This window comes from Phalaenopsis equestris, unplaced genomic scaffold (assembly GCF_001263595.1).
Source record: "Phalaenopsis equestris unplaced genomic scaffold, ASM126359v1 Scaffold000840, whole genome shotgun sequence".
Lineage (NCBI taxonomy): Eukaryota > Viridiplantae > Streptophyta > Magnoliopsida > Asparagales > Orchidaceae > Phalaenopsis > Phalaenopsis equestris.
In genome coordinates, this window is record NW_018165280.1 from 3,397,591 (window position 1) to 3,421,047 (window position 23,457).

A 23,457-nucleotide genomic window follows, 5' to 3' on the forward strand; every position below is an offset into this window, starting at 1 on the left:
GCTTAAGTCGAGACAAATGAAAAAGAACAGGAAAAAGGATCAATAGTTGCCTTAAATATTAACCCCCGGGCATGAAAGTACAAATCAAACCATCTGCACAGAAATAGTACAATTCCAACTTTGCCACATTTTTCTTGATGCAATTATATGTGAACCTCGTGTAAGCTTGAAGTTTCATAATTTTGGAAATGTGAAGTCGCAAGTCATATATCAACTTTGTTTCAATTCAAATTTGAAAAATAAAAAACTATAAAAGAATTCTTGTTTTCATTTTGAAAGTTTCCTTTCAAATATGAAAAAAAAATTTAAAAGCTTTTTACCAGGTTTGAAAAGTGAGATTATACTTTTCTACTTTAGCTAAAATTTCTAAAAATTGCACCACTAGATTTCATGGAAGTTTTAAAATTATAAGTACGTAAGAAATTAATGTTTTCATCAGTCATGGAAAACAAATAAATCAAAATGAAAACTCTATAAATGATAGACCAGCCCCTAAAACTCCTTCGGCCTCGTGCTCCACTAAGTCAAGTGGTTCAACTAAACCCACGCCGAGCAAGCCAAATAATTTGAAGAACTATTTTAGGCGCGAGTCTAAAAGGGAGATTTAGTCATCTATTAGCTATTATTGTTTGGTATGAGTAAGGCTTAATATAATTTGGGTCGGTGAATGTGATTGTTGTACTGAATCTTAGGGTTAGGGTGTGGGAGAGAATTCCCTAGGTCTCGAATTGTAGGTATATCTTTTATGTATTTTAGATTGTTTTAATTTTTGTCACTGGAGTAAGATATTTTATTTTGTCCTAATCTCCGTGAAAAATCGTCCCATTCTTATCAAATTGGTATTAGAGTCGTACTTAGAAGTAATGGTGGCCGAGAAAGTTGATGTTTTGGAGTTCATATTAGAGAGAGATGAGTCAAATCGAATCGGGACTAAACAAGTGTTTCTCGTCGATTTTTGTCCATGGAGGGGCGATTCACGACCATGGAAGAAATGATGAAGAATATTACAAAGTTCCAAGCAAACCCACTGACGTCTGCCGCAAAATTGAGTGATAGTGTCAGAAGTAGGCCTAAGCAGCAGCGATCAGAAGAAATCGCACATACCCAGACGACTTCAGGTGGAGTGGGTTATGCATGGGCAAAATTGTTGCTTTAGGTGGATCCGGGCTAGAGATGTGGGATCAAGTAAAGAGAGTCGGGAGCGAACCCAAGCGAGACTTCATAGAAGGAAATGTGCGATATCCACACAGCTAAAACAAGCGGAAACAAATAGAAAGGAACAGATTTGGACAGGAGGGATTGTGTGACATCATGGGGGTTGGAGCGGAAAAAAAAACAGGAGGAACGGGATGGCGGCGTGCAATTCAGGGCTAGTAAAGATTGATTCGAAGGATTTCGACCAGTAACAGAGAATCATAGTGGGTGGGCCCTCAGCCGACGGCTGCATCTAATCACGCTAGTACATTTTGATGTGCAAGAGCAGCAGCATTTTGGGCAAAAGGAGATTCAGGAGCCTATGGGAACGAATGAGCTGATTATGGGACAAATTAGACTTACAGGGGAAAAGAAATTAATATGGGTCGAGGGATGGAGCACAACTACCGCTTCATGAGTGGAACAAGCTTCGATCGAGAAAATTGGGGAGAAGACATGCATAAGAAAGTTGAAATGTCAATCTTTGACAGAGAGTGCCTATTATTGGGTTTGCGTGAAGAGATACTTATTAGTTAATGGGATGACGCAGAAAGAAAAATTGATGACGGCAGCCTTGTGTTGAGAAGGGATGGCTCTAACAAAGTATCAATGGAGAAAACATTAGTCAATTAGAAAATGGAAAAAAATTCAAAGATCGATTGTTGGAGCATTTTGGAATCATGTAGGAAGAGGATTTACCTGAGCAATTTTTTGCATTTTTTGCATTGGTTGAAGAAGGATCCGCCATAAATTATAGAGAGAAAGTTAAGATGTTATCCGCTCATTTGAGAGGGATAACATAAGTAGTATTGGCAGAAACTTTATGAAGAGATTGAAGCTAGAGAATCGAGCAGCACTTCGCCTGTTGAGACAGCGAGGATTGGAAAAAACTATGGAATTAGCACAATTTAGTGAAGATAAAAATACAATGGAATGGGCTAATAGGGCAACACAGTTGAAGCGCCATATAGAAATGCTACAACTATGACGGTACCAAAAACTCAAAGATTGAGATTCCAAAGAGAGGCTCCACGGAACAAGAATGGGTCACGGCTAGGAGTGACCTTCAAATGCCTTACAAAGCCAGAGATACAAGAGAAGCAAGCCAAGGGGCTATGTATTAAGTGTGAGGAGAAATTTTCCCTAGGACACCATTGCAAGTATTGAACATTGTAGGTTCTCATTGTGTGTGATGAGAAGGCAGGAGAAAAAGAAACGAAGTAGGTTATGGAGGAGGAGCACCATCACTTGGACGTGGCAGATGTCTCATTGAGTTCAGTGGCGAGGTTCACATCGAACAGCACTATGAAACTTCAGGGACAAATAAGGAAGCAAAGCATAGTGGTATTGGTCGATAGTGGGGTCCACACACAATTTCATCTCCGCTTAAGTAGTTGAGCAATTGGGGTTTGAGATGGTGGCACACAGGAAGCTTTTGAGTAGCAATGGGGATGGTAGGATGGGACAGGTGACGAAGAGCAAGGGAGTTTGTAAAGGGCTGATTTTAACATTGCAGAGTATTCAAGTGGTGGAGAATTTTCTTCTTTTGGATTTAGGGAGCAATGATGTAATATTGGGTATAAAATGGTTGTAATTCTTAGGGGAGACTAAGATGAATTGGAAACTCCTAACAATGAAATTTCATGAAGGAGACAAGAGGGCAGTGCTTCGCGGTGACCCTAGTTTGTGCAAGGCCTTGCTGGTACTCAAGACCATGATTAGGACAATTAAGGACGGAGGGTTTGAATTCTTGATTGAGTTACATAGCATGGAAGAGACACATAATACAGAGTTGAAAGAGACAGTTGATAGGAAGTTGATAGAGATTCAGGCACCAGTCCAATAACTCTTACAATAGTTTGCAAAGTTTTTCAGTTGTCATGTGGAATGCCTTCTCGGAGAGATCACGGGCATGTGCTAACCCCAACGCCGGAGGTTTCTACTATCAGTGTGCGCTCATAGCACTACGCCAAAGTACAAAAGGATGAGATCGAGAGATTGATCCGAGAGATGGAGGCAGGGATCATACAACCTAGTGTGATCCCCTTCTCTCGATCTCGCTACTGAAGAAGAATGGGAGCTGGAATTTTGGTGCAGATTATCAAGAGGTAAATAAGGAAACAATACCTGACAAATTTCTCATCCCGGTGTAATGAGCTACTGAATAAGTTTTTTGGGGCTGCAATATTTTCTAAGTTTAAATTGAAGTCAGAATATCATCAGATTTGGATGCGGCTATCGAATGTGTCAATGGCAGCTTTTCGAACTCATGAGGGTCACTACTAATTTTTTGTTATGCCACTTGGACTCACCAACGCCCCAACTACATATCAATGACTAGTGAACAAGGTCTATCAGCCTTTTCTCTAGAGAATTGTGTTTGTATTTTTTGAAGATATCCTAGCGTCCGGCTGCTATTTAGAAGATGACATTGATCACTTGAAGATGCTGACGGTACTCTATGAGCACAAATTCTACACTAAATTGAAGAATTGTTTGTTTGCCCAACCGAAGGTGGAGTACTTAAGGGATGGTGTCAGTTGCAAGGATGTTAGTAGATCAATCGAAGGTAATAGATAGGCTAGATTAGCCACAACCTAAGATCTTGAGGGAGTTGAGAGAATTTTTTAGACTTATAGGGTACTTATCAAAAGTTCGTGAAAGGTTATAGCTCGATTGAGTGGTTCTTGATGGATCAATCAAAAAAGGAAAACTTTAAATGTGTAGTGGGGGAGGGGGGCATGCTTTTGAAAAGTTAAAGAAGGCTATGAAGAGTGTACCAATGCTGGCATTGCCTAATTTCAACAAACCATTAATTGTAAAGATGAATGCTTCTGCCTATGAGATAGGTGCAGTCCTTATGCAATGTCAATAACCAATCACTTATCTCAGTCAAGAGATGACTGCGAGAGCCAGACACTTAAGATGGTTTATGAGCGAGAATGTATGACGATTGTGCTTGCTATTCAGAAATGGCGACCTTATTTGTTGGGATTGTGTTTTACAGTATGCACTGATCAACACAACCATAAATTCCTATTGAACAAGTGAATGGTAACTAAGGAACATTGCAGGTGACTATCTAAGCTATTGGGGTATGAGTTTAAAATTCAATATTGCTGGGAATTAGTGAATAAGGTCATTGACGCCTTATCAATGAAAAAATGTCAATTGTTGCCATGGTCAGTCCCTTTGATTTTTTGAGTAGGAGGTCCTGAGGCAAGAGAGTGAGGCTGATGAGAAATTGAACAAGTTCCTATCAGCTTTATTGAATGGTGAGAACAACTATCTTGATTATTCATTGAATGGTCAACATTAACTTTAGTAGAGACGATATGTATTACCCATACATTCAAGACATGTGTCCAAGTTGTTACAAGAGTATCACGGTTGTGCTATCGAAAGCCATTCGGGCATGCTCAAAATATACCGGAGGATAGCAACAGAATTGTATCAGGTGGAAATGAGAAAGGTTGTGGTGACTCGGAGCTACTGAACCGGGGCTAACCCAGCTAGGAAGGCTGGACTGGTTCAGTGAGTGAGGCAAGGGGGTCGACCGACCCAATTATTTGGGTTAGGGTTGTCGCCCAAGTGCTCTTAGCTAACTATTATTATAAATATGATTTTTCTAGTGTTTAAGGTCAATTTTTGTTTTCTATCAAGACTGTTGTCGAAGTCCCCTCTTTTTCCTTGTCAGGGTTATATATGAAGACAGATGGTGCTTCGGCTTTGTATCCTACCCTGAGGTGGTGATAATCCCCGACTTATCTCTCCTCCACCTCCCTTATGTTTCTCCATCTTCATTGCACCCCCTACTTCGTATTTTTGTTGATGCTCATTAGCCTACTACCTATTTCTACTGCAAACCGGCCCTTCCCACCCTCTTCTGTTGTTGTTGCGAACCCTTCCAACATCACCTGCCACTATCACAACCCCCTCCAAACCCTTCTGCTACCATCGCAAGTCCTATTCAGCCATTCAACACTTCTACTATTGTCATCACCCCCACATCGCCACTCTCACTACCGCCGCAAGCCCCATCCATCCATTCTCTTAACAATCCAGCCGGCATCCACCACTCTCGTCCTCACCCTAGGGTGTTTGTATTTTTGGTCGTTTATTTTCTATTTTGAAGAGCCTTAGTTGTAACCTTTTGAATTTCACCAATATATTGATTCTGTTGTGTTCTGAGTCAGCTCCGGTATTATGTGGATGACATGATCTCAACGTGTGAAGTATGTTAATGACACAAGTACTTAGCATTAGTGCTTGAGGGCTTGTTGCAACCTCTAGCATTATCAAAAAAGGTATGAGAGGTGATAATAGATTTCACTGAAGGTTTACCTCGATCAGAAGAATTTAATGTCATCTTGGAGGTGGTGAGTTAGAAAGTACGCTCACTTTGTACCTCTATATCATCCATACACAGTTGCTTTTGTCGCCACTATTTTTATACGAGAGATTGTCCATTTGCATGGGACTCCAGAATCAATAGTATTGAATCGAGACAAAGTCTTCTTGAGTCATCTCTGGAGGAAGTTGTTTAGAATGCAAGTGAGCTTATTGAAGAAAAGTACAATGTACCACCCACAGACAGATGGGCAATCCAAAGTTGTTAAACATAACGCAGAGACCTATTTTGTTTCTTTGTATCTGGCGCACCCAAGCAGTGGGCTAAATGACAACCCTGGGTAGAGTGTTAGCACAACACATCATATCATACAACTTGTTAATCCACTTCTTTTAAAATCTTGTATGATCATGATCCATCCTATTTCATACATTATGGACACAATACTACATCGTCGTGTCTGGTGAATCAACGCTTAGAAGAGTGTCAAACTTTGGTGGAATGCACAATTTGCAGTTGGAGAAAGAGAGTATCAAAAATTTCAACCCTATCCCTAAGAGATCACTGAGTGTATTGGGGTGATAGCTTATCGTTTAAAATTGCCGCATTCATCGACACTCGATCTAGTGCTCCACGTATCACAATTGAGACGTTTTGTTGGTTATAGTGTCCTTTTTCACTTCCTCCTACTTTGACTGAGGATATAGAAATTCTCTTGAAACCACTTGAATTAAAAGAGATGCACCATAAATCAACAGATAGGAAAAAAGTGTTGATTAATTGGAAAGACTAGTCAAATTATGACATCACGAAGGACCCATACGACTTGATACAGCAACAATTTTCTCTCACCTTAAGGACAATGTGTCTTATTAGGAGGGGAGTCATCTTAGATCGACCCCTACGACACATTCCGCCTCATGCTCCACTGAGTCGTGTGGTCCTTCTAAATCTACATGGAGCCTGCCAAATATTTGAAAAGCTATTTTAGACACAAGAGCAAAAAAGGATATTTAATTATTTATTAGTTATTATTATTTGGTATAAATAGAGTTTAATAGAATCAGGGTTGAGATACGTGATTGTTGTCATAAATTTTAAGGTTAAAGTTTGAGAGAAAATTACCTACCTCTTGAATTGAGGTATATCTTTTATGCATTTGAGATTGTGTTGTTTTGCGTCTGTGGAATAAAATGTTTTATTTTGCACTAATATCTATGGAAATTGGTCACATTCTTCTCAGAATCTTGAATAAATCCCCATAGAAACAAGCATCACATAAACCATTAATTTTCGAAGTAACTTAAGCCATGCAACGTCAAGAATAAAAAAAAACATATAATATAATAATGGGTTGCTTATATCTAAAGTGATTCTAAAAGGATTATGATGTAATGTTATTTGCGTTATGGCTTGCTCATATAGCATTATAATGATTAAATTCGTCTTCATTTTTTTTTTTAATTCATATACTCTAGACCATTTCATAATCCACTTTCTACCAAAATCCTAAAAAAACAGAACGGCGGTTATAATTGTTTAAATTAAATAATTAATTTGAGAGCTAATTATTATGAAAGTCGGATGTTTGCTTCGCGAATTTCATGCCACTTTCTTAAAGCAACACATATAATTACCAGTCTTAAAAGATGCTTCCATATGGTTTCATATCCTTCATTCAGTCGCAGCCCAACCCCCATATTTGTCTACATATGCCCTCCTTGTTTCCATTTTATACGAGAGTCTAGACTAGTTGCTAGGTTGCCTATCATGTAATATGCAAGCCACAAATTTGTACCATAAAAATAACTTCCAAGGGCAGTATGGCTACCAATATTTAGAAATCAGTAAATGCAATGTAAAGTAAAACACTGTCATTGTCGGTCTCAAGCCCTGGAAGCGACGCGCTGTATAGTCTGAATACAGTGAAAAGTGTGCAATGACCGCTACACTAGCGTCCGGGTGTAGTGTCAAATAAGCAAAGGTTCTCACATTACAGGTGAATGCGGGTAAAGAAGTTAGTCCATGAAACTAATGAAACTAATATTAAAATAAGATCTTGGAATATAGGTACTCTCAATGGTAAATTAATGGAATTAGTAGATATTATAGTACATAGAAAGATTAATATCATATGCATTCAAGTATTCAAGAAACAAAGTGAATTGGAGAAAAGGCTAAAGAGATTGATAATTTAGGTTTTAAACTTTGATATTATGGTAAGATTCGCACTAGAAATGGTGTAGTTGTAATTATAGATAAAAGTTTGAAAGATAATGTTGTAAAAATTTATAGAGTTAGAGATAGAATTATAGCCCTTAAGATTATCATTGATACTAAAATTTTTAATATTATAAGTGCTTATGCTCCTCAAGCAAGTTTAGATACAGGGTCTAAAGATAAGTTTTGGAATAACTTAGAAGACTTAATACAGATGATATCTCTTGAAAAAAAAATTTTTATTGGAAGAGATTTAAATAGACATGTTAGTAGAGTGGTAGAAGACTTCAGAAATACTCATTGGGGCTACGGTTTTGGAGCAACTAATGAAGATGATAGAGTTATTTTAAATATTACTTTAGCATATGATTTTGTTATTATTAATACTTTATTCAAGAAAATATATGAGCATCTTATTACTTATAAGAGTGAATCTAATAAAACACAAATTGATTATTTTCTTATGAGAAGAAGAGATCGTCGCGATTGTAAAGATTGTAAGATCATTCCAAGTGAGAATTTAAGTACCAAACATCGTTTATTAGTAATTTTAAGATTAAGAAATTTTAAGATTAAGAGTTGTAAAATAAAGAATACAATAACTCATCATCGTAGAATTAGATGGATAAACTTAAAAAACACATATAAAATTATTTTTATGAGTAAAATTCAGGATTTCAAAATTTGGGATATTCATGAAGAAGCAAATGTTAATTCATGAAGGAAGCAAATGTTATGTGAGATATAGTAACAAACACTATTAAACAAGTAGCAAAAAATGTGCTTGGAGAAACAAAAGAAAAAGTTTTTACAAAAGAATTAATTGATGGTGGAATAATAATGTGCAAGAAAAGATAAAATATAAGAAGTTATGTTATAAAAATTATTTTAAATGTAAATTTTAAATGTAAAAGCTTGCTTAGATAACTAGGAAAAATATCAAACGGCCCGCAGGGAGTCTAAAAGAACAATCTGTGATGCTAAAAATTTTGCTTTTAATGATCTCTATAATATATTAGATACTAAGTAGGTGAAAAATATATGTATAAACTAGCCAAATAAAGATAAAAGAAAAGTAAAGATTTAACTAAAGTAAAGTGTATTAAAGATTAAAATCAAAAAATATTTTTTTTAGAAAAAGATATTCAAAATAGGTGAGTGAGTTACTTTGATAAATTTTTTAATTAAGTTTTTGAAAATACGATCAACGTTAGTGATTTTAATATCGTGAATAATAATAAAACGTTTCATTTTTACCGTCGCATTAGTAAAAAAGAAGTTGATGAGGCTTTAAAAAAAACCAAGGGTGGAAAGTCCGTAGGATCTGATGATATCCCAATTAAAGTGTGGAAATATTTGGGAGATTTGGAAGTTTCTTAGCTTACTAAACTCTTTAATATTATTTTAAAAACTAAAAAGATGCCTGAGGAGTTGAAGAGTATTTTGGTCCCCATTTTTAAGAATAAAGGGAATGCACAAGATTGTGCAAATTATAGAGGAATTAAGTTGATGTGTCATACTTTAAAGTTATAGGAGAGGGTAATTGAACATAGGTTAAGACGCATCACAAAGATTTCTCATAATCAATTTGGATTTATGTCGGACAGGTCTACCATGGAAGCTATACATTTATTGGGAGGTTTGATGGAGAAGTTCAGAGATAATAAGGAGAATCTATATTTGATTTTTATTGATTTAGAAAAAGCTTATGATAAGGTTCCAAGAGATATCCTATGGAGGGTTCTTGAGAAGGAAGGTGTTGATATGACTTATATTCAAGTCATTAAAGATATGTATACTAACGTTGTTACTTGTGTTCAAACTGAAGGAGGATTGACTAAATATTTTCCTATTTCTGTTGGATTACATCAGGGATCGGCTTTAAGCCCATATCTTTTTGCTTTAGTTATGAATGGTCTTACTGGACATCTATAGGACGACGTACCTTGGTGTATGTTTTTTGTTGATGATATCCTTTTCGTAGATAAAACGAGAGAAAAAGCCCAGGAAAAACTTGAATTATGGAGGTCTGCATTGGAGTCTAAAGGCCTTCATTTAAGTAGAACTAAAACCGAATACATGGAATGTAATTTTAGTAGTAATAGCTCTAGCGACAGAAGTGTGACTTTGGGTGATCAAATTATTAAAAGGTGTGAACGGAACGTTTTAGATATCTCGGGTTTATTGTTCAAAGTGATGGTGATATAGATGAGAATGTTATTAGAAGAATTCAAGTTAGTTCGTTGAAGTGGAGGAATGCTTCGGGCCTTTCGTGTGATACAAAAGTACCGCTTAGACTAAAACGAAAATTTTATAAGACGGTGGTGAGACCAGCAATGCTCTATGGCGCTGAATGTTGGCCTTTAAAAGAGAAGCATAATAATAAGTTAATTGTTGTCGAGAAGAGAATGATTAGGTAGATGACTGGCTTTACACTTAGAAACAAAATGCAAAATGAATATATCCGTGATAGGGTTGGTGTAGCTCCTGTGACGGACAAAATTAGAGAAAGTCGTCTTAGATGGTTGTTGACCTCATTTTTAGTGAGGTCTTAACTTCCTACTCCCAGAACCTAAAATCTAGCCTTAGGGGTTTCTTATTGACCATCCTAGCGGACTAGTAATGAGGTCTACGTCCCATAGAACTTCGATCCACTTCTTGACTCATTTTTGTGAAGAACTCGCATGAGTGGTTCCAAGCACTCAACTTCTAGTTGCAAGGGCTAAGGATCAACATGTAGAGGGCCCGAAAATGAGTTCCTATGGGATCAAACGGCCTTAGGTAAACCCTTTGTGACTCGAACACTCGCGAACGCCGCAATTTACGCACTCACTCACTGCACCACACATGACTTTGACTTGATTTGACTTACACACCGGTGAGTTTGTTCGGACGACCCCGGATGACGAAACAGACCGCATCGACACATTCGAAACATCAACTTTAGCTAGGGAGGACACCCATACTGTCAGGGTTATGCGCGCGCACAGATTGCACGAAAATCGAAGCATTTTTTTTCTTCTTCTTTAGCAGGATGTAGGCCCGTACTCAACTCGGATTTGATTCAGGCTAGACTCGAGCCTGAACAAGAGTGAAGCAATTTGAATTTTGAATTTCAAATTTCAAATGAAATATTTAATCCAACTTTAATGAAATTTAATTAGGAGATGTGTTATGCCAAATAAACTCCTCTGTTAAAGAAAATAATTTATTTCCCCGCCAATTGCTTTCAAAGTAACGGCTCCTAATTAATTGAACCCGCTTCAATTCTAAAAGGAATGATCGCCTTCTTCCTACGGGGCCTTCCTCCTTTGCCTCTCCCGAGCTCCTGCTCATCTCCCTTCGTTCGATGGCCTTCTCCTGCTCGATCCCGCTCTCCCTCTGCGCTCGACAGCTCCTCTCTCTCGCCCTTCTCGCGCCTGCTCCTTCTCCTCGTCTCCCTCGATCTCGCTTGACCTCGCTCACCCGCTCCTCTCTGCGACTGGATCGAAGCCCCCCGACCGAAGCATCTAATGCGCCTTCCACGTCGAATCGCCTGCTCGCCTATTCCTCGCTCGAGAGAAACCCTCGCTCCTCTCTGCGAACTCCGAAGCTCTCGCCTCTTCCTTTTGCGCCAGAATCACTCGCCTGCTTCATCCTCGCCTCCTCCTTCTCACGATCGACTCCTCTGCACCAAAACAGCTCGGTTCGTACCTTCTCCCTCGCGACAAACCCCGCGCACATATTTTGCTTTCCCCCTCTGCACCGTTCGCCCTCGCTCAACCCTGCCTCTCCCTCTCGATCCCGATTCTGCCTTAAACTATTTTCGTCCCAACTGAATCTCCAGGTAATCGCAGTTGTCGTCAGGAAGGAGGCAGTGACGAGATTGAGGTGAACAGAGAGCCAAAATTCCTGCACTTTTTCTATTTTTTTGTTCATTCGTTGTTCTTACTGAAAAGTTCGATCCTTCCCATAAGCTCCTCGTCTCAATTACCCATTTGCATGTTTTCATTAAACGTCTAGCAAGCTATTGTGATGATTTTGTCTCTTATTCTAGCAAGCTATTGTGATGATTTTGTCTCTTATTTTATTTCTGTGAGAATTTCTGGAAAAAAAAAATCAATGTAACCAATTTCTTTAAAATTGCACTTGGAAGAATGCTTTACTCCATGATACAAAACATCATGCGATGATGGTTAGGAATAATTGATATTTTGGCATGCCACAGTTTTGACCTTTTAATTTCTCTTATATACTCCCCTCAATGTCTATTGTGCATTTATGTTTAGTTGAAGAGTTGTCTTGGCTTCCTCGCCTCGTCGTTGTGGTTCGACCCCGATGCTGTTTTGGCTTGATACGTTATGATTTAGAAGGTTTTAAGAGCAGCTTTTTGTCATGTATTAATGTTGATTTGGAGATGATTTAATTACTGTTTTTTTTATGTTTATTTAAATGCTATTCCCCGGGTTAATTTTATATGCCAATTTCATAGGTCAGTTGCTTACTATTATAAGAAAGGTAAAAATATCATTTGGGACTGTTTTATTCGCTGTTTTGGAGGGAGTTTGGGGACTGATTTATGCTCAAATTCCTCACTATTTTGTGAGTTAATTAAGTGATATGTAACACTGCGAATTAGCGTTTGAGGAGTTAAAAAATGTTGTTTTGAGCTGAGAAAGTGCTATGAAATGTTGTTCGAAAGCTTACAAGTGTTGGAATTAATTTTTGGGTGTTGTAGTGGTGTTGTAGGAAACTTGGAATTAATGTTTGAGAGCTGAAATTGGGGTTTGGGCTGTTGTGGGTAGCTTACAAGTGTTGTAAATTACTGTTTGGAGGTATTAAAAAATACTGTGAGAGTTTTTGTGGTGTTGTGAGAGTTATTTGGTATTATTTGGAACATAATTAAGTGTTGTTTGGGGCACTTTGTGGGCAAGTTCTGGCATGATTTTAGCACCGTTTGGGCACCATTTTGACATTGTTTCGGAGCTTATTTCGAGAGTTTTGTCTACTGTTTTGGGGTTGAGCTTGATAACTCTATTTACTATTTTTGAGTTAGATTTTGATAACTCTATTACTGTTTTGAGGCCGGATTTGGATAGTTTTATTTATTGTTTTGAGTTTCACTTAATTATCATTTAAACTTTTTTTTTTTTTAGGTCGATTTACTTGTCATTTTCCCCATTTCGGCTTTACTAGCTTTGGAGGTGGGTCAGCCTCTTTCTTCTTTTGTTTTATTTATTTTTAAATGGTTAAGTCGACAAATGGAAATTTCTTATTTAATTACTTGGAAGATACTTAGAAATATTTGAGGATTAGTTGGAAAACACTTAATTGAGGGTATAACATAACACTTTAAATCACTTTAAAGTTAAAGGGTAGGTTTCCTAGATTTTAAGAGCACACCCTAGGTGAGAGTCCATCAGAGCACACCCTAGGTGAGAGTCCTAGGTGAGAGTCCATCCACCTAATCCTCTTTCTTCTTTCGTTTTATTTATTTTTCTTGCGAGTTTATTTAAATATGTCGCAAGTCATACTACGCTCGCAATATTAATACACAACAGTAGCAGATGCTCAGGTACGCTTTTATATTTTATCTACAGCATTTTACTTTACTGCATTTTTACATTTCAATTATCTTTTATTTAACTGTAATTTGATTATTCTGCATGCAAAATCAAAACTGAAACCAAAACCAAAACAAAACAAAACAAAACCAAACATTGATACTGAAACCGTGAAACATAAATCACTCATTTCAAACACTTAAACCCTGGAGTCATCGCTACAACAGGAGCTTGGAGCCAACTTTGTGGGCAGCACGACGATGAGCTTGAAGCGAGCAGCAAGATGATCGTCTTCAACATTATAACTTTCCTACTTTAAACAACCCATAGGACTTCGAGGTAGCTCGCTGAGCGCGCGTAAATCCTCACACTCTTTTTAGGCTCCTGTACAATCATGTTGTGCAGCGTAAGTCTAACACGCCTTAGGTTTCGAGGTTGTCGTGTGACACGACGTAAACCCTTTTATTTCTGCGGGTTATTTACATAATCGAGCATTATGCAAATATAAGTCTCAAATAATAAAATTGGCTAACACGCCTTAGGTTTCGAGGTTGTCGTGTGACACGACGTAAACCCTTTTATTTCTGCGGGTTATTTACATAATCGAGCATTATGCAAATATAAGTCTCAAATAATAAAATTGGCAGGATTGAACAATTGAATAACATCATTTCTAAAAATGCAGCCACACAGTTGCATAGTTTAGGAAGTCACTGAGGGTTCTCCTCAGGATTTGTGCATCTCCTACCTTTTTCTTTTCTTTGGACGCCTGAAATAATTGTTCCTATTTGAGTCACTCCCTTCCATGTTCTACCGTGAAAACCTAAATTTTGGAATCTTGAAGACCAATACCTTTGATTATTATCGAGAGTTTTCTCAAGTGACCCCAATCATTTGAGATGTAATTAACTATAAGGGTTGCATTTATAGGGAACTTGAAACCAAGGTAAAATAAACTCTATTTAATCCTTGTATTAGATAGGGGAACTTATCGGTCATACATAAAAGGTTCGCAGACCAAACGGATGTCATAAAGCTCTTAGTTTGTAGAATTGAGTCTATCGCCGAGGTATATACTTATCTTTCGGAAGTGTATAGTATTCGAGGTATCAGGCACGATTATACAAACTATTTGACTAATGAGATTCATTTGATCTCATTTTTTAAAATTAAAACATATTACTCTCAAAACCCAAACTATATACTTATTATATTAAATTAAATTTAAAATTATTTTTCATTTATTTTCATATTTTCAAATAATCAAAAAGTTGACCGACAATGGTTTGGTCACATTAAACGTCAACCATCTGACGATCCGATTAGGAGAGTAGATGTTTTAGATTCGACTTATGTTAAGAAAGGCAGAGGTAGACCTAGAAAGACTTGGGCTTATTGTATTAAAAATGATCTTAATTTACTAGAACTAAATGAAAATATGACACTAAATAGGACGCAATGGAGAAAAAGGATTCATGTAGCTGACCTCACGTAGCTTTGTTGTTGTTGTTGTTGTAAATGCAATGTAAAGTAAATAAAATGTATTTGAAAATTGAAATTTCATTTTCTTGCGTTTGCTTGAAACTAATAAAAATGAAGATTAAAAATTTAGATAAGAAAATAACATTGGGCATGCAAGCACATGAAGGCAAGCATCGAAGGTGTCATCACAATGGGAAGTGGAGTCACAGGTAATGAAAGAGTCACGATTCAGCAAATGGTCGTAGGCGGTTTGCAAAAGGATTTACGAGAGTGGTCAAGATGGTTAGCGATCGCAGCATCGTGTGCAAGAGCGAACGATGAGAAGGCATCGTAAGCAAGTAGATGTCAAACAGGCATTAGTGAGAAGTACCATGTTGGAGCTCACATAGGAGTGTGGGACAGTGGGCTTGATGTACAATGTTATCCCCGTGCGAGGAAGATGTATCGCGATGCAGCATTTGTAATTTACCCAATTTGAGTGAATTCCAAATTCTAAATTACTTCACTTCAAACTAAACACCCAAAAAGTTAAAATACATACATTCCAAATGAAGTACAATCAAAACATTTCAAAATAAGCTGGCATAGACATTTTTAGAGTAAGATCTTAAGAGTTGGTTCTTTCTAATAGCCCTCTAACATAGAAATTAACCCACAAGTTTTCACAAATAAGCCACATATTAACATGAATTTCCAACTACTTTTAAGAACAGAATTAAGAATTACGAATTCATGAGTGATGGTAGAAAGCAATTCAACAAGCCAATTCCATATTTTGGTAGAGGACAAGACACTACTGACGTGGCACCAAAAATTCTTGGCCAAGCCAATTTAGAAACCATAAAAGCTTCTTTTTCTTACACTTTAAAAGGGAATGTCATCATCCAAAGGATGTGTATTTTGAACAGCCATGTGATTATCCTTTTGATTTTATTTGTTGATGTAATCAGGAAAATATTAATTTGTGATATTCATATTACTTCCAATGTATTTATTTAAATTATTTAACATTTTAAATTGTGTAGGGCTTTACATGAATACTATGAACGACGTTTACTGAGCCAATCCTCTCTCTTTCTCTCTCTCAAATTTCCATAATCCTCTTCCTTTTCTTCTACAACCAATTACAATTAGATTTACACTCCAAGCTGCATTAAAGCTTTAGAAAAGAGTATAACCTGGAGCACTCCTAATGAAAGGTTAGAGAGGGTTCATGTAAGTAACCTTACCACTGCATTTTTGTAATGGAGCCCCCCCTAATGTAAGGTTAGAGAGGTTAATGTAAGCAATCTTACCACTGCATTTTGTTGAGAAGCTGTTCCCACGACTATAGTTTGGACCCTCTAGACTACACAGCATGCAGCTTAAACCCTCTAGATTACAAAAGGACTGGTGTGTCTGGACCTTGCTAATTAAAAAAAAAGTCCTTTGAAAATCTATTTTTGAATACCAATTACATCTAAACTTAACCACCTAAAACCATCTGAACTCTTTATAAGGGCTAAAGTTAGTTAAATTCTTTTTTTAAAGCCCATCGGCATCATTTAATACGTGCTTCAATGCCTTTATCAAGGAAAAATCATAAACAACCATCAATCACAGCAACAGGCTTCTCATCGTGGTTTTCATATAACAATGGAAAAGGGTCAATGAATAATGATTGAAGTCTTCTTTAATAATCAATAACCAAAAACTACTATTCTGGGCAGTTTCAGATTTATTACTGAATCTATATACTTACGTAAATCAATTAACTTGCATCTAAAACAATATTTAAGACCACTAGAAGTAGAGTGGATCAGGTTTAGCGTAGCAAATCCATAGTAAGATTTTGTAAACCAATTCAGTACATGTCCATGCTCAGCTCAAACCAAAAGGCCGTAATTAACCCAATCAATGCACTAGTTTTTCATGCCAAAAAAACAGTCGGATCCGAAGCAAATAAAACTGACAATATTTCCTATAAAAGCACAAATAATTTTGATAGTTCATATCTAACAGTCTGGACTTAGGATAGGTTTGTTTGTCCTTCAAAACTGCTTTGCTTCGCGAAAGGCAAAAACATGTTTTTTATAATGTTATTGGGTTTGGGTGTCTGCTTCGATTTTATGAAAAGTAAAGACCTCAAAACTACTTTCAAAAGTAATTACCATATGGCACAAAAAGCTTCAACTGGTAAAAGCTTTCTGCAATAATTTATTAAGTAGAAACACAAACAATTAGAGCCTTCATAAATTAGAAAATGGTTAAAAAACAACTTAATCCTTTTCAATACAATTACTAAACAAAAAAATTATGTTCCTTAATCATGAAAAGTTCTCGAATTAAAATTAAGGGTCTGTTTGGGGCAGCTGCAGTTTATCCCGCTTCTGCTGATAAGCAGCTTATTCTGATAATCTGATAATCTGCATATTATCAAAATAATATGTCTTGCTGTTTGGGACAGTTTATTCAGAATAGTTTAATGGTAGTTAAATGACAATAAATGATCTTCACTGCATGTCTGATAAAACTGTCCCAAATATCAAACTGAAAACATGAAGCAACTAGACCAAAAAAGTGCCAACAAAATCCTAAACTACTTGATTCCAGATTTTCCATAAACAAAGTCAATGAAATTTCTGATTTTTACAATCTATAGCTTCCAAATAATGCATAGCATGTAACCAAAACCTTTTTGAACCAAACCGTCCTTTTTGAACCAAACCCAAAACCTTTTTGAACCAAACTGTCAAGCTATAAAGCTTCAAATATCATAAAGCATTTAAAACACATTCCACCAGCATGTCATTCTCGCCCAAAGGTGCCACCGTGGAGCAACCTTGGACGAGCAAAACAGAAGACGAAAAGGGCACAGAGGAGGGGGAAGAAGACAGACCTCAATCAAATCTCTCTTCAACAGCAAAAGAAGGCCAAGGAAAGCTCAAACACCAAACCCAAGGATTTCAAGGATAAATTTTAGCAGGACCTCCTCTCCCAAAATTTTCGACATATTCAGTTCTAAAAAAGCCCAAATCTCCAAATGCAAGAGCTAAAAATCCCAAAAAAACCAAAACGTACGGGATCCATTTCGAATTTCTATTTCTAGATCATAACAAGAAACCTAAAACAAGAAACCTAAAAGCTTTAAAAGCTTCGAAGTTGTCTTCTAGCCCTCAAAAAAATCAAAGGAACATATAGATCGGTAAAGGAGAGCAAAGGATTGTGGCGATCTCACCAGAAGTTTACGCACGAGATCGGTGAAGGAGATCACGAGGGAGAGCACGAGAGAGAAACTAGGGGCACGAGAGGAAAATATCGCACGATAAGCCCTAGCCAACGCCGAACGGAACCACGCCCCCCTCGTCCGATGGATAGAACAAATATCGGCCCGCGGTTATCTAGAAAACGCCGCCATAGCAAAGTAATCTGCCCCAAACGGGGCTAAGTTGATTTATGACCTTAAACCACGTTTGAATGTGTTTGAACCAAATTAAAATACTTGACCTGAATGCATGAAGAAATCAATTTGGTTGACCAAGACTGACATATTTGGACTCGAATGAATCAAAGGAAGAAGTTTCATCAAATCATTTAAATTTGTTCAAGGCAAAAACAAACAAAACTGTTTGGTCAAATAAACACAATTAAACCCTAACCAAAACTAATTCAAAATAAGTGGGGTGGATTGCCCAAATAGGTTTTAATAAAAGTGAAGCAAACATCATAACACAAACTAATAAAAATCCAATTAAAATAATTTTCTTTGGTTTTGATCTAGCCCAAATCAAGCTAATTAAACTGAATTGGACTTTTGCACTCCTACATGAACCACTGCTTTTCTATTATCTCATTTTCTTTTACTATGGGATATCATGCCCACTTCTCAATCCAAGATAAGTTCATGCAAATGCTTGGGGCTACGAAACCACTGCCTTAGCAATATTAGTATTTGCTAAAAAGAGAAAACGCTCCAACCCTCTAGGGGACAAGTTAGCTTTCTCCAAATAACTATGACAAGGCACGAGTCTCCTGATGACTAATACCCAAATCCATCCACATGGATCTCACTACCACAAAGCCACATGAATATGCTAAGATTTCAATAATTCCATATTAATTATAAGGTCTTTTATAAAAAACAGTCAAGAAGTAATATAGGAATGATGCATACTCTTTCAAAAGTACCCGGTGAAATGTTGCATTCACTCCAGGCCCCAGACCAACAGGATAAGCATAATGACGTTGTTTACCTTGTATATAAACCTGAAGCAAAAAAAAGGTGAATAAATTGACTTAATAAGTGAAAAGAAGATCTGAAAAAAAAAGGCAGTTAGAGGTCAATTACCATGTTTTGATCATCATACACATGTAAACAGATACAGTCATCCCTCCCATGACAACGGTCTCCTTTTTCTCTGCACAAAGACCCAAACTTTAAACTAAAAAAATGCATATTCTCTACATTTCCACGTATCGATATGAGATTGGTAGTAAACAAACTTTCATGCCGTGAACCAGCATGCTTCAAAGGGCTCAATATGTTAGATTTCATAATCTGAACAAATGATGTCACTGTAAACACTTCTTGCAGCATGGAGAAGTGGTTGAATAATTCTTCTTTGAAGAAATCTATTTGGCTAAAAACCCCCAATGACTCCCAAGGGATTACCAAATGGACATCCGAGATATCATCCAGTTCAGTGTGCAACTGCTGGAAAACCAGATCGTTCTGAACATTTTCCGAACATGTCTGGTGATCTCTAATTAAATATTCTCTGGAAGTCTGACAACTTGGTTGTTCCTGATGCTGAGCCGTTTCAAAAGAAAAACAAACTTTCCAGAGAGTAGTTCTAGAACTCAGTAAAACTTTGGCACAAGTTTGTTTTTTCTCGTCTTTTTTAAAACAGAAAGGACAATCTTTGGAACACTTCATAATGTAATACCCACCAGCTCGCAGTGACTGAGATTTGAAAACAAGTTTATAATCTTTTATAGCAGAGAAGGCTATTTCAAAGATCTAGAAAATACAAAACATTTACAAAAAATTAAATTCATTCTGATAGGGTAAAGAAACTAATGCACCTGATACTTGATGAAGCTATCAGATAAGAATTCTAACAGAACTGGGTGGAGACCACCAGACATATTTTCCAGCACAGAGCATCTTTTATGGAAAAAATATCCCGTAAAATGGCGCCTTTTACAATTGCTTCTAGAAAAAGTAAGCAGAAAAGGACAAACAGGCCTTGCTTCAGCTGTTTTGAGATCACACTTTGACTTAAGTGAATCCCAGCCAGATGGGTGACTGTGTTCAACTTCATCTAAGAAAATAGCATCAAAAGGCAAAAACAAAGCCTCGGCAAATAAGCTAGAGCTGTGTGATGCATCTGTGTCAACCTCATTCTGTAACCGAAACTTAAACAGAAATAAGAAATACAACCAACCAAAGTGAAATAAGAAAAAAATAGGTCATATAGAGCAAAATCAACATACAGTCTCTGCAGCAGGAAATTTGTGGGTCACAAGAAGGAGGTGTACAATTCCACTAGCAATAGCATTATCGACCATGCATAAAGGAAGATTGATAGGTGCATTAAGACAAGTTGAATCCTCAAGATAAAAAAGAACATAAATAACTAGTTGATTTATTTTTTTCATCACAGGTAGCTCCTTAAAAAAACCACTGCATGAAAGTTCTTCAGCGGAATGCAGCTCGGCAGATTCTACTTGCATGGAAGGGCCTTCAAGGATAACTTTAAACTCTTTAACCTGAAAAACACACTTTATTCATTACGATAATCAAGTGGACTGACTTATCATAATCAAGTAGATTGGTGGAATCAGGAATGTACTAGATAAATCTTCATATATGGTTAGTATGTTGGAATATGAGCTACAAATTCCGTATGCTATCATATAAGTTTGCAAAGCTATGTGATTCGTGTATGGAAGAATAACTCGAACGACAATCATGGAAGAAATTAAACCAACGGGCATTTACTACTGATTAAACTCTAAACACTAAACAACAATTATACACACCTTTCCGGCGTGGTTAGCAAGCAGAAATTCCTTGCATATGCCCACTACACGAGGGATACATTGAAAGGTTGTCCAAATTTAAAATTAACAAACTCAATAAAAACAAAAAAAAAAAGGATTTTGGACATAAATGCAACATAAAATTACAAATGAACATAATATGAAACTACAAAATCAATAAAAAAAGGATAAATCTGCAAAATGAAAAGCAATTAAATGCATAACTAAATTAAAATAGGACATCCAAAGAGTTTGCAATAAATCTGATACCTCGTCTATTAGCAAGCATTCAAATCTCCTAGATTTGTGAAATCATTAAATCCACATAAACAACATTGTTTTGAACTCTAACCAGCAATCATTTGCCATTGAATCAACATGTATATGCAGGCAAACTTAATGTAATCATTAAAATTCAAAAATAAAACTTTCAATGTTCATGCAAAAATTTCAAATCTAAATACTTTTAAACCTTTATAAATATCACAACAAAATCTTACATTTTGTTGGCCAAAATCACTTGAACCAGAAAGTTGCAATCGTCCAATTGCATTCATCTAACTGCCATTCATTCAACTATCATTTGCCCAGCTGCATTCGTCCAGCTACATTGTCCATTTGTATTCATCGATCTACAATTCGTCCAGTTGCATTCATCTAGAAAAACAGTTTTACCAAAGGTATTCTCCCAGAACAAATTTCCCAGAGCAGCTCTTTCAGAGAACTCATTCATGACCAAACAAACCGACTAGACAATGGAGATGACAACCAGGAGTACAGAACAGGATGTTCAGGGTGGCGGAAGATGGTGTAGACAGAAGAAAAGACACCATAGATAATATATGTATGTGTCGAGGCGGTAAAAGATAAATTCAAGCATCCAGAGATCCAAATGAAATTATTTATAATCATAGCTTATACATATTTTAGAGTAAACGCCCACATATAAAAGGGAGAGTTAATGTAAGAATGATGATTTTTCATCCCATCGGACAACTATTAGAGGAATCAATACAATACTTCTGTACTCTCTCTCTCTCTCTCTCTCTCTCTACAGCCCTACACTCTCTCATTTACTGGTTATACCCTTGAGATGTGAGTCCATGGAAAAAATGAATTCGCATCATGAAAAAGTGCGTTGAGCATGGATTATGTCACAGACAAAAAGATTTGTCACATAAGGAGCAAAATTGAGTCATATAAGAGTAACTAGCAACAAGGGCTGCACTAGAGAAAAATGAGCAGTTGAAATCATATATTCATCAATTCATCAACTTGTCCATTAGTCCATTTATCCATTTGTCCATTCATTCACATTCAGGAAAACAGCTCTATCAATAGTGTTTCTCCCAGAATAACTCTTCTAAGAAAACTCTCCAAGTGCAACTCTCCCAACACAGATGTCCTAGCAGGAACAACTCTCTCAAGAGAGTTCTCCAAAAAAATCTTCAAGAAAATAAATTGCCCACGGGAAGAAGAGTTATGTAAAGATTGGAGCTAAAGCAACAGAAAAACCTCTAACAACAAAACTAACAAAGAGAAAATCTTCATAACCTTTTTTCTTTTTATTTTATTTCATCGTGTTTATGTTTTTTTATTAACTTCGTCAATATGTATATAATGAGCAGCACATACATTACTCATATAAAATAAGTTTGTCAATAGCACTCCGAAAACTTGTCCCTCATAAACAAGTTCCCTAAAAGTAAAGGGAAAAATATCTCAGCTTTTAGACCCTACTCGGCTCAACCCGAATACTGAAACGACTCTAAAGAAATTCTTTCCAAAATTTAACTTGGTCAAATAAAGAATGCAGTTAATTAACCTAAAGATAGAAGAAAATGATACCTCGGCCTAAGTAAAGTTGAAGAATTATAATGACTGCCCATTGTAGGAGAGCTATGACTCACAGGCAAAAAAATAGTTCGAATTTAAGAAACTGACATGAATTTCTTTATAATTGAGCTATATTGCAAGGAAATGATAGTTACACAAAAAGACAACTCATTATAGAAAAACTAAATTCATTGTTAACCCTCAAGAAACTCGCCCTATAAGACTACTAAGTCAATCGTAATAAAAAAAACATTAGCAATCTATAATACTATTCCCGGAATGTGAGCCAAATATCCCCAAGATGAAATCATGTAGGTGTAGCCAAATTGTCTCCAGAATGATTCCTTATAGCAGAGCTAAGACCCTTCAGGTAGAGTAACAGTTAGCACATAAAGAAATACACCACTCAATCTTTACTTGAACAGTCTTGACTCATATTTGAAAAAAATAGCACACCTAATGAATTTATTTTTTAGACCATAAAAATATACAATTGTCTTATAGAGACGAGCAATGCATAATTTTATGCCTATTATTTTATTATTCTTTTCGCAATTGCATTTCAAAGATATAAGTGAATCGGAAAACTAAATATATAGTCAAAATCTCCTGAACCAGGAAGTTGAATTCGCCCTCTGCCATTCGTCTGTCAAACGGTCATTCATCCAACTACAATTCATCCAACTGCATTCGTCCAGTTGTCATTAGTCCAGTTGTCATCCGCCCAGTGGCAATCCATCCAACTATCATTTGTCCAGTTACAGTAGCCTAGTTAAATTCGTCTACAGTTGCATTTGTCAAAAAACA

At 36.6% G+C, this 23,457-nt stretch overlaps 1 protein-coding gene across 7 annotated transcripts in view; it reads right to left on the reverse strand.

Moving 5' to 3' along the window:
- The window catches only part of LOC110031614 (CST complex subunit CTC1), a 55,800-nt gene that overhangs the window by 25,443 nt on the left and 6,900 nt on the right, over positions 1-23,457 (reverse strand). For 5 of the 7 annotated variants that reach the window (XM_020734908.1, XM_020734907.1, XM_020734905.1 and 2 more), the window contains exons 9-12: positions 20,266-20,541; positions 19,855-20,175; positions 19,118-19,732; positions 18,944-19,035 (exon numbers count right to left, since the gene is read on the reverse strand). In XM_020734908.1, the coding sequence (XP_020590567.1) occupies positions 18,944-19,035; positions 19,118-19,732; positions 19,855-20,175; positions 20,266-20,541 (1,304 nt within the window). The remainder of the gene's footprint in view (positions 1-18,943; positions 19,036-19,117; positions 19,733-19,854; positions 20,176-20,265; positions 20,542-23,457) is intronic. The other 2 variants (XM_020734912.1, XM_020734910.1) reach the window with 1 other exon arrangement.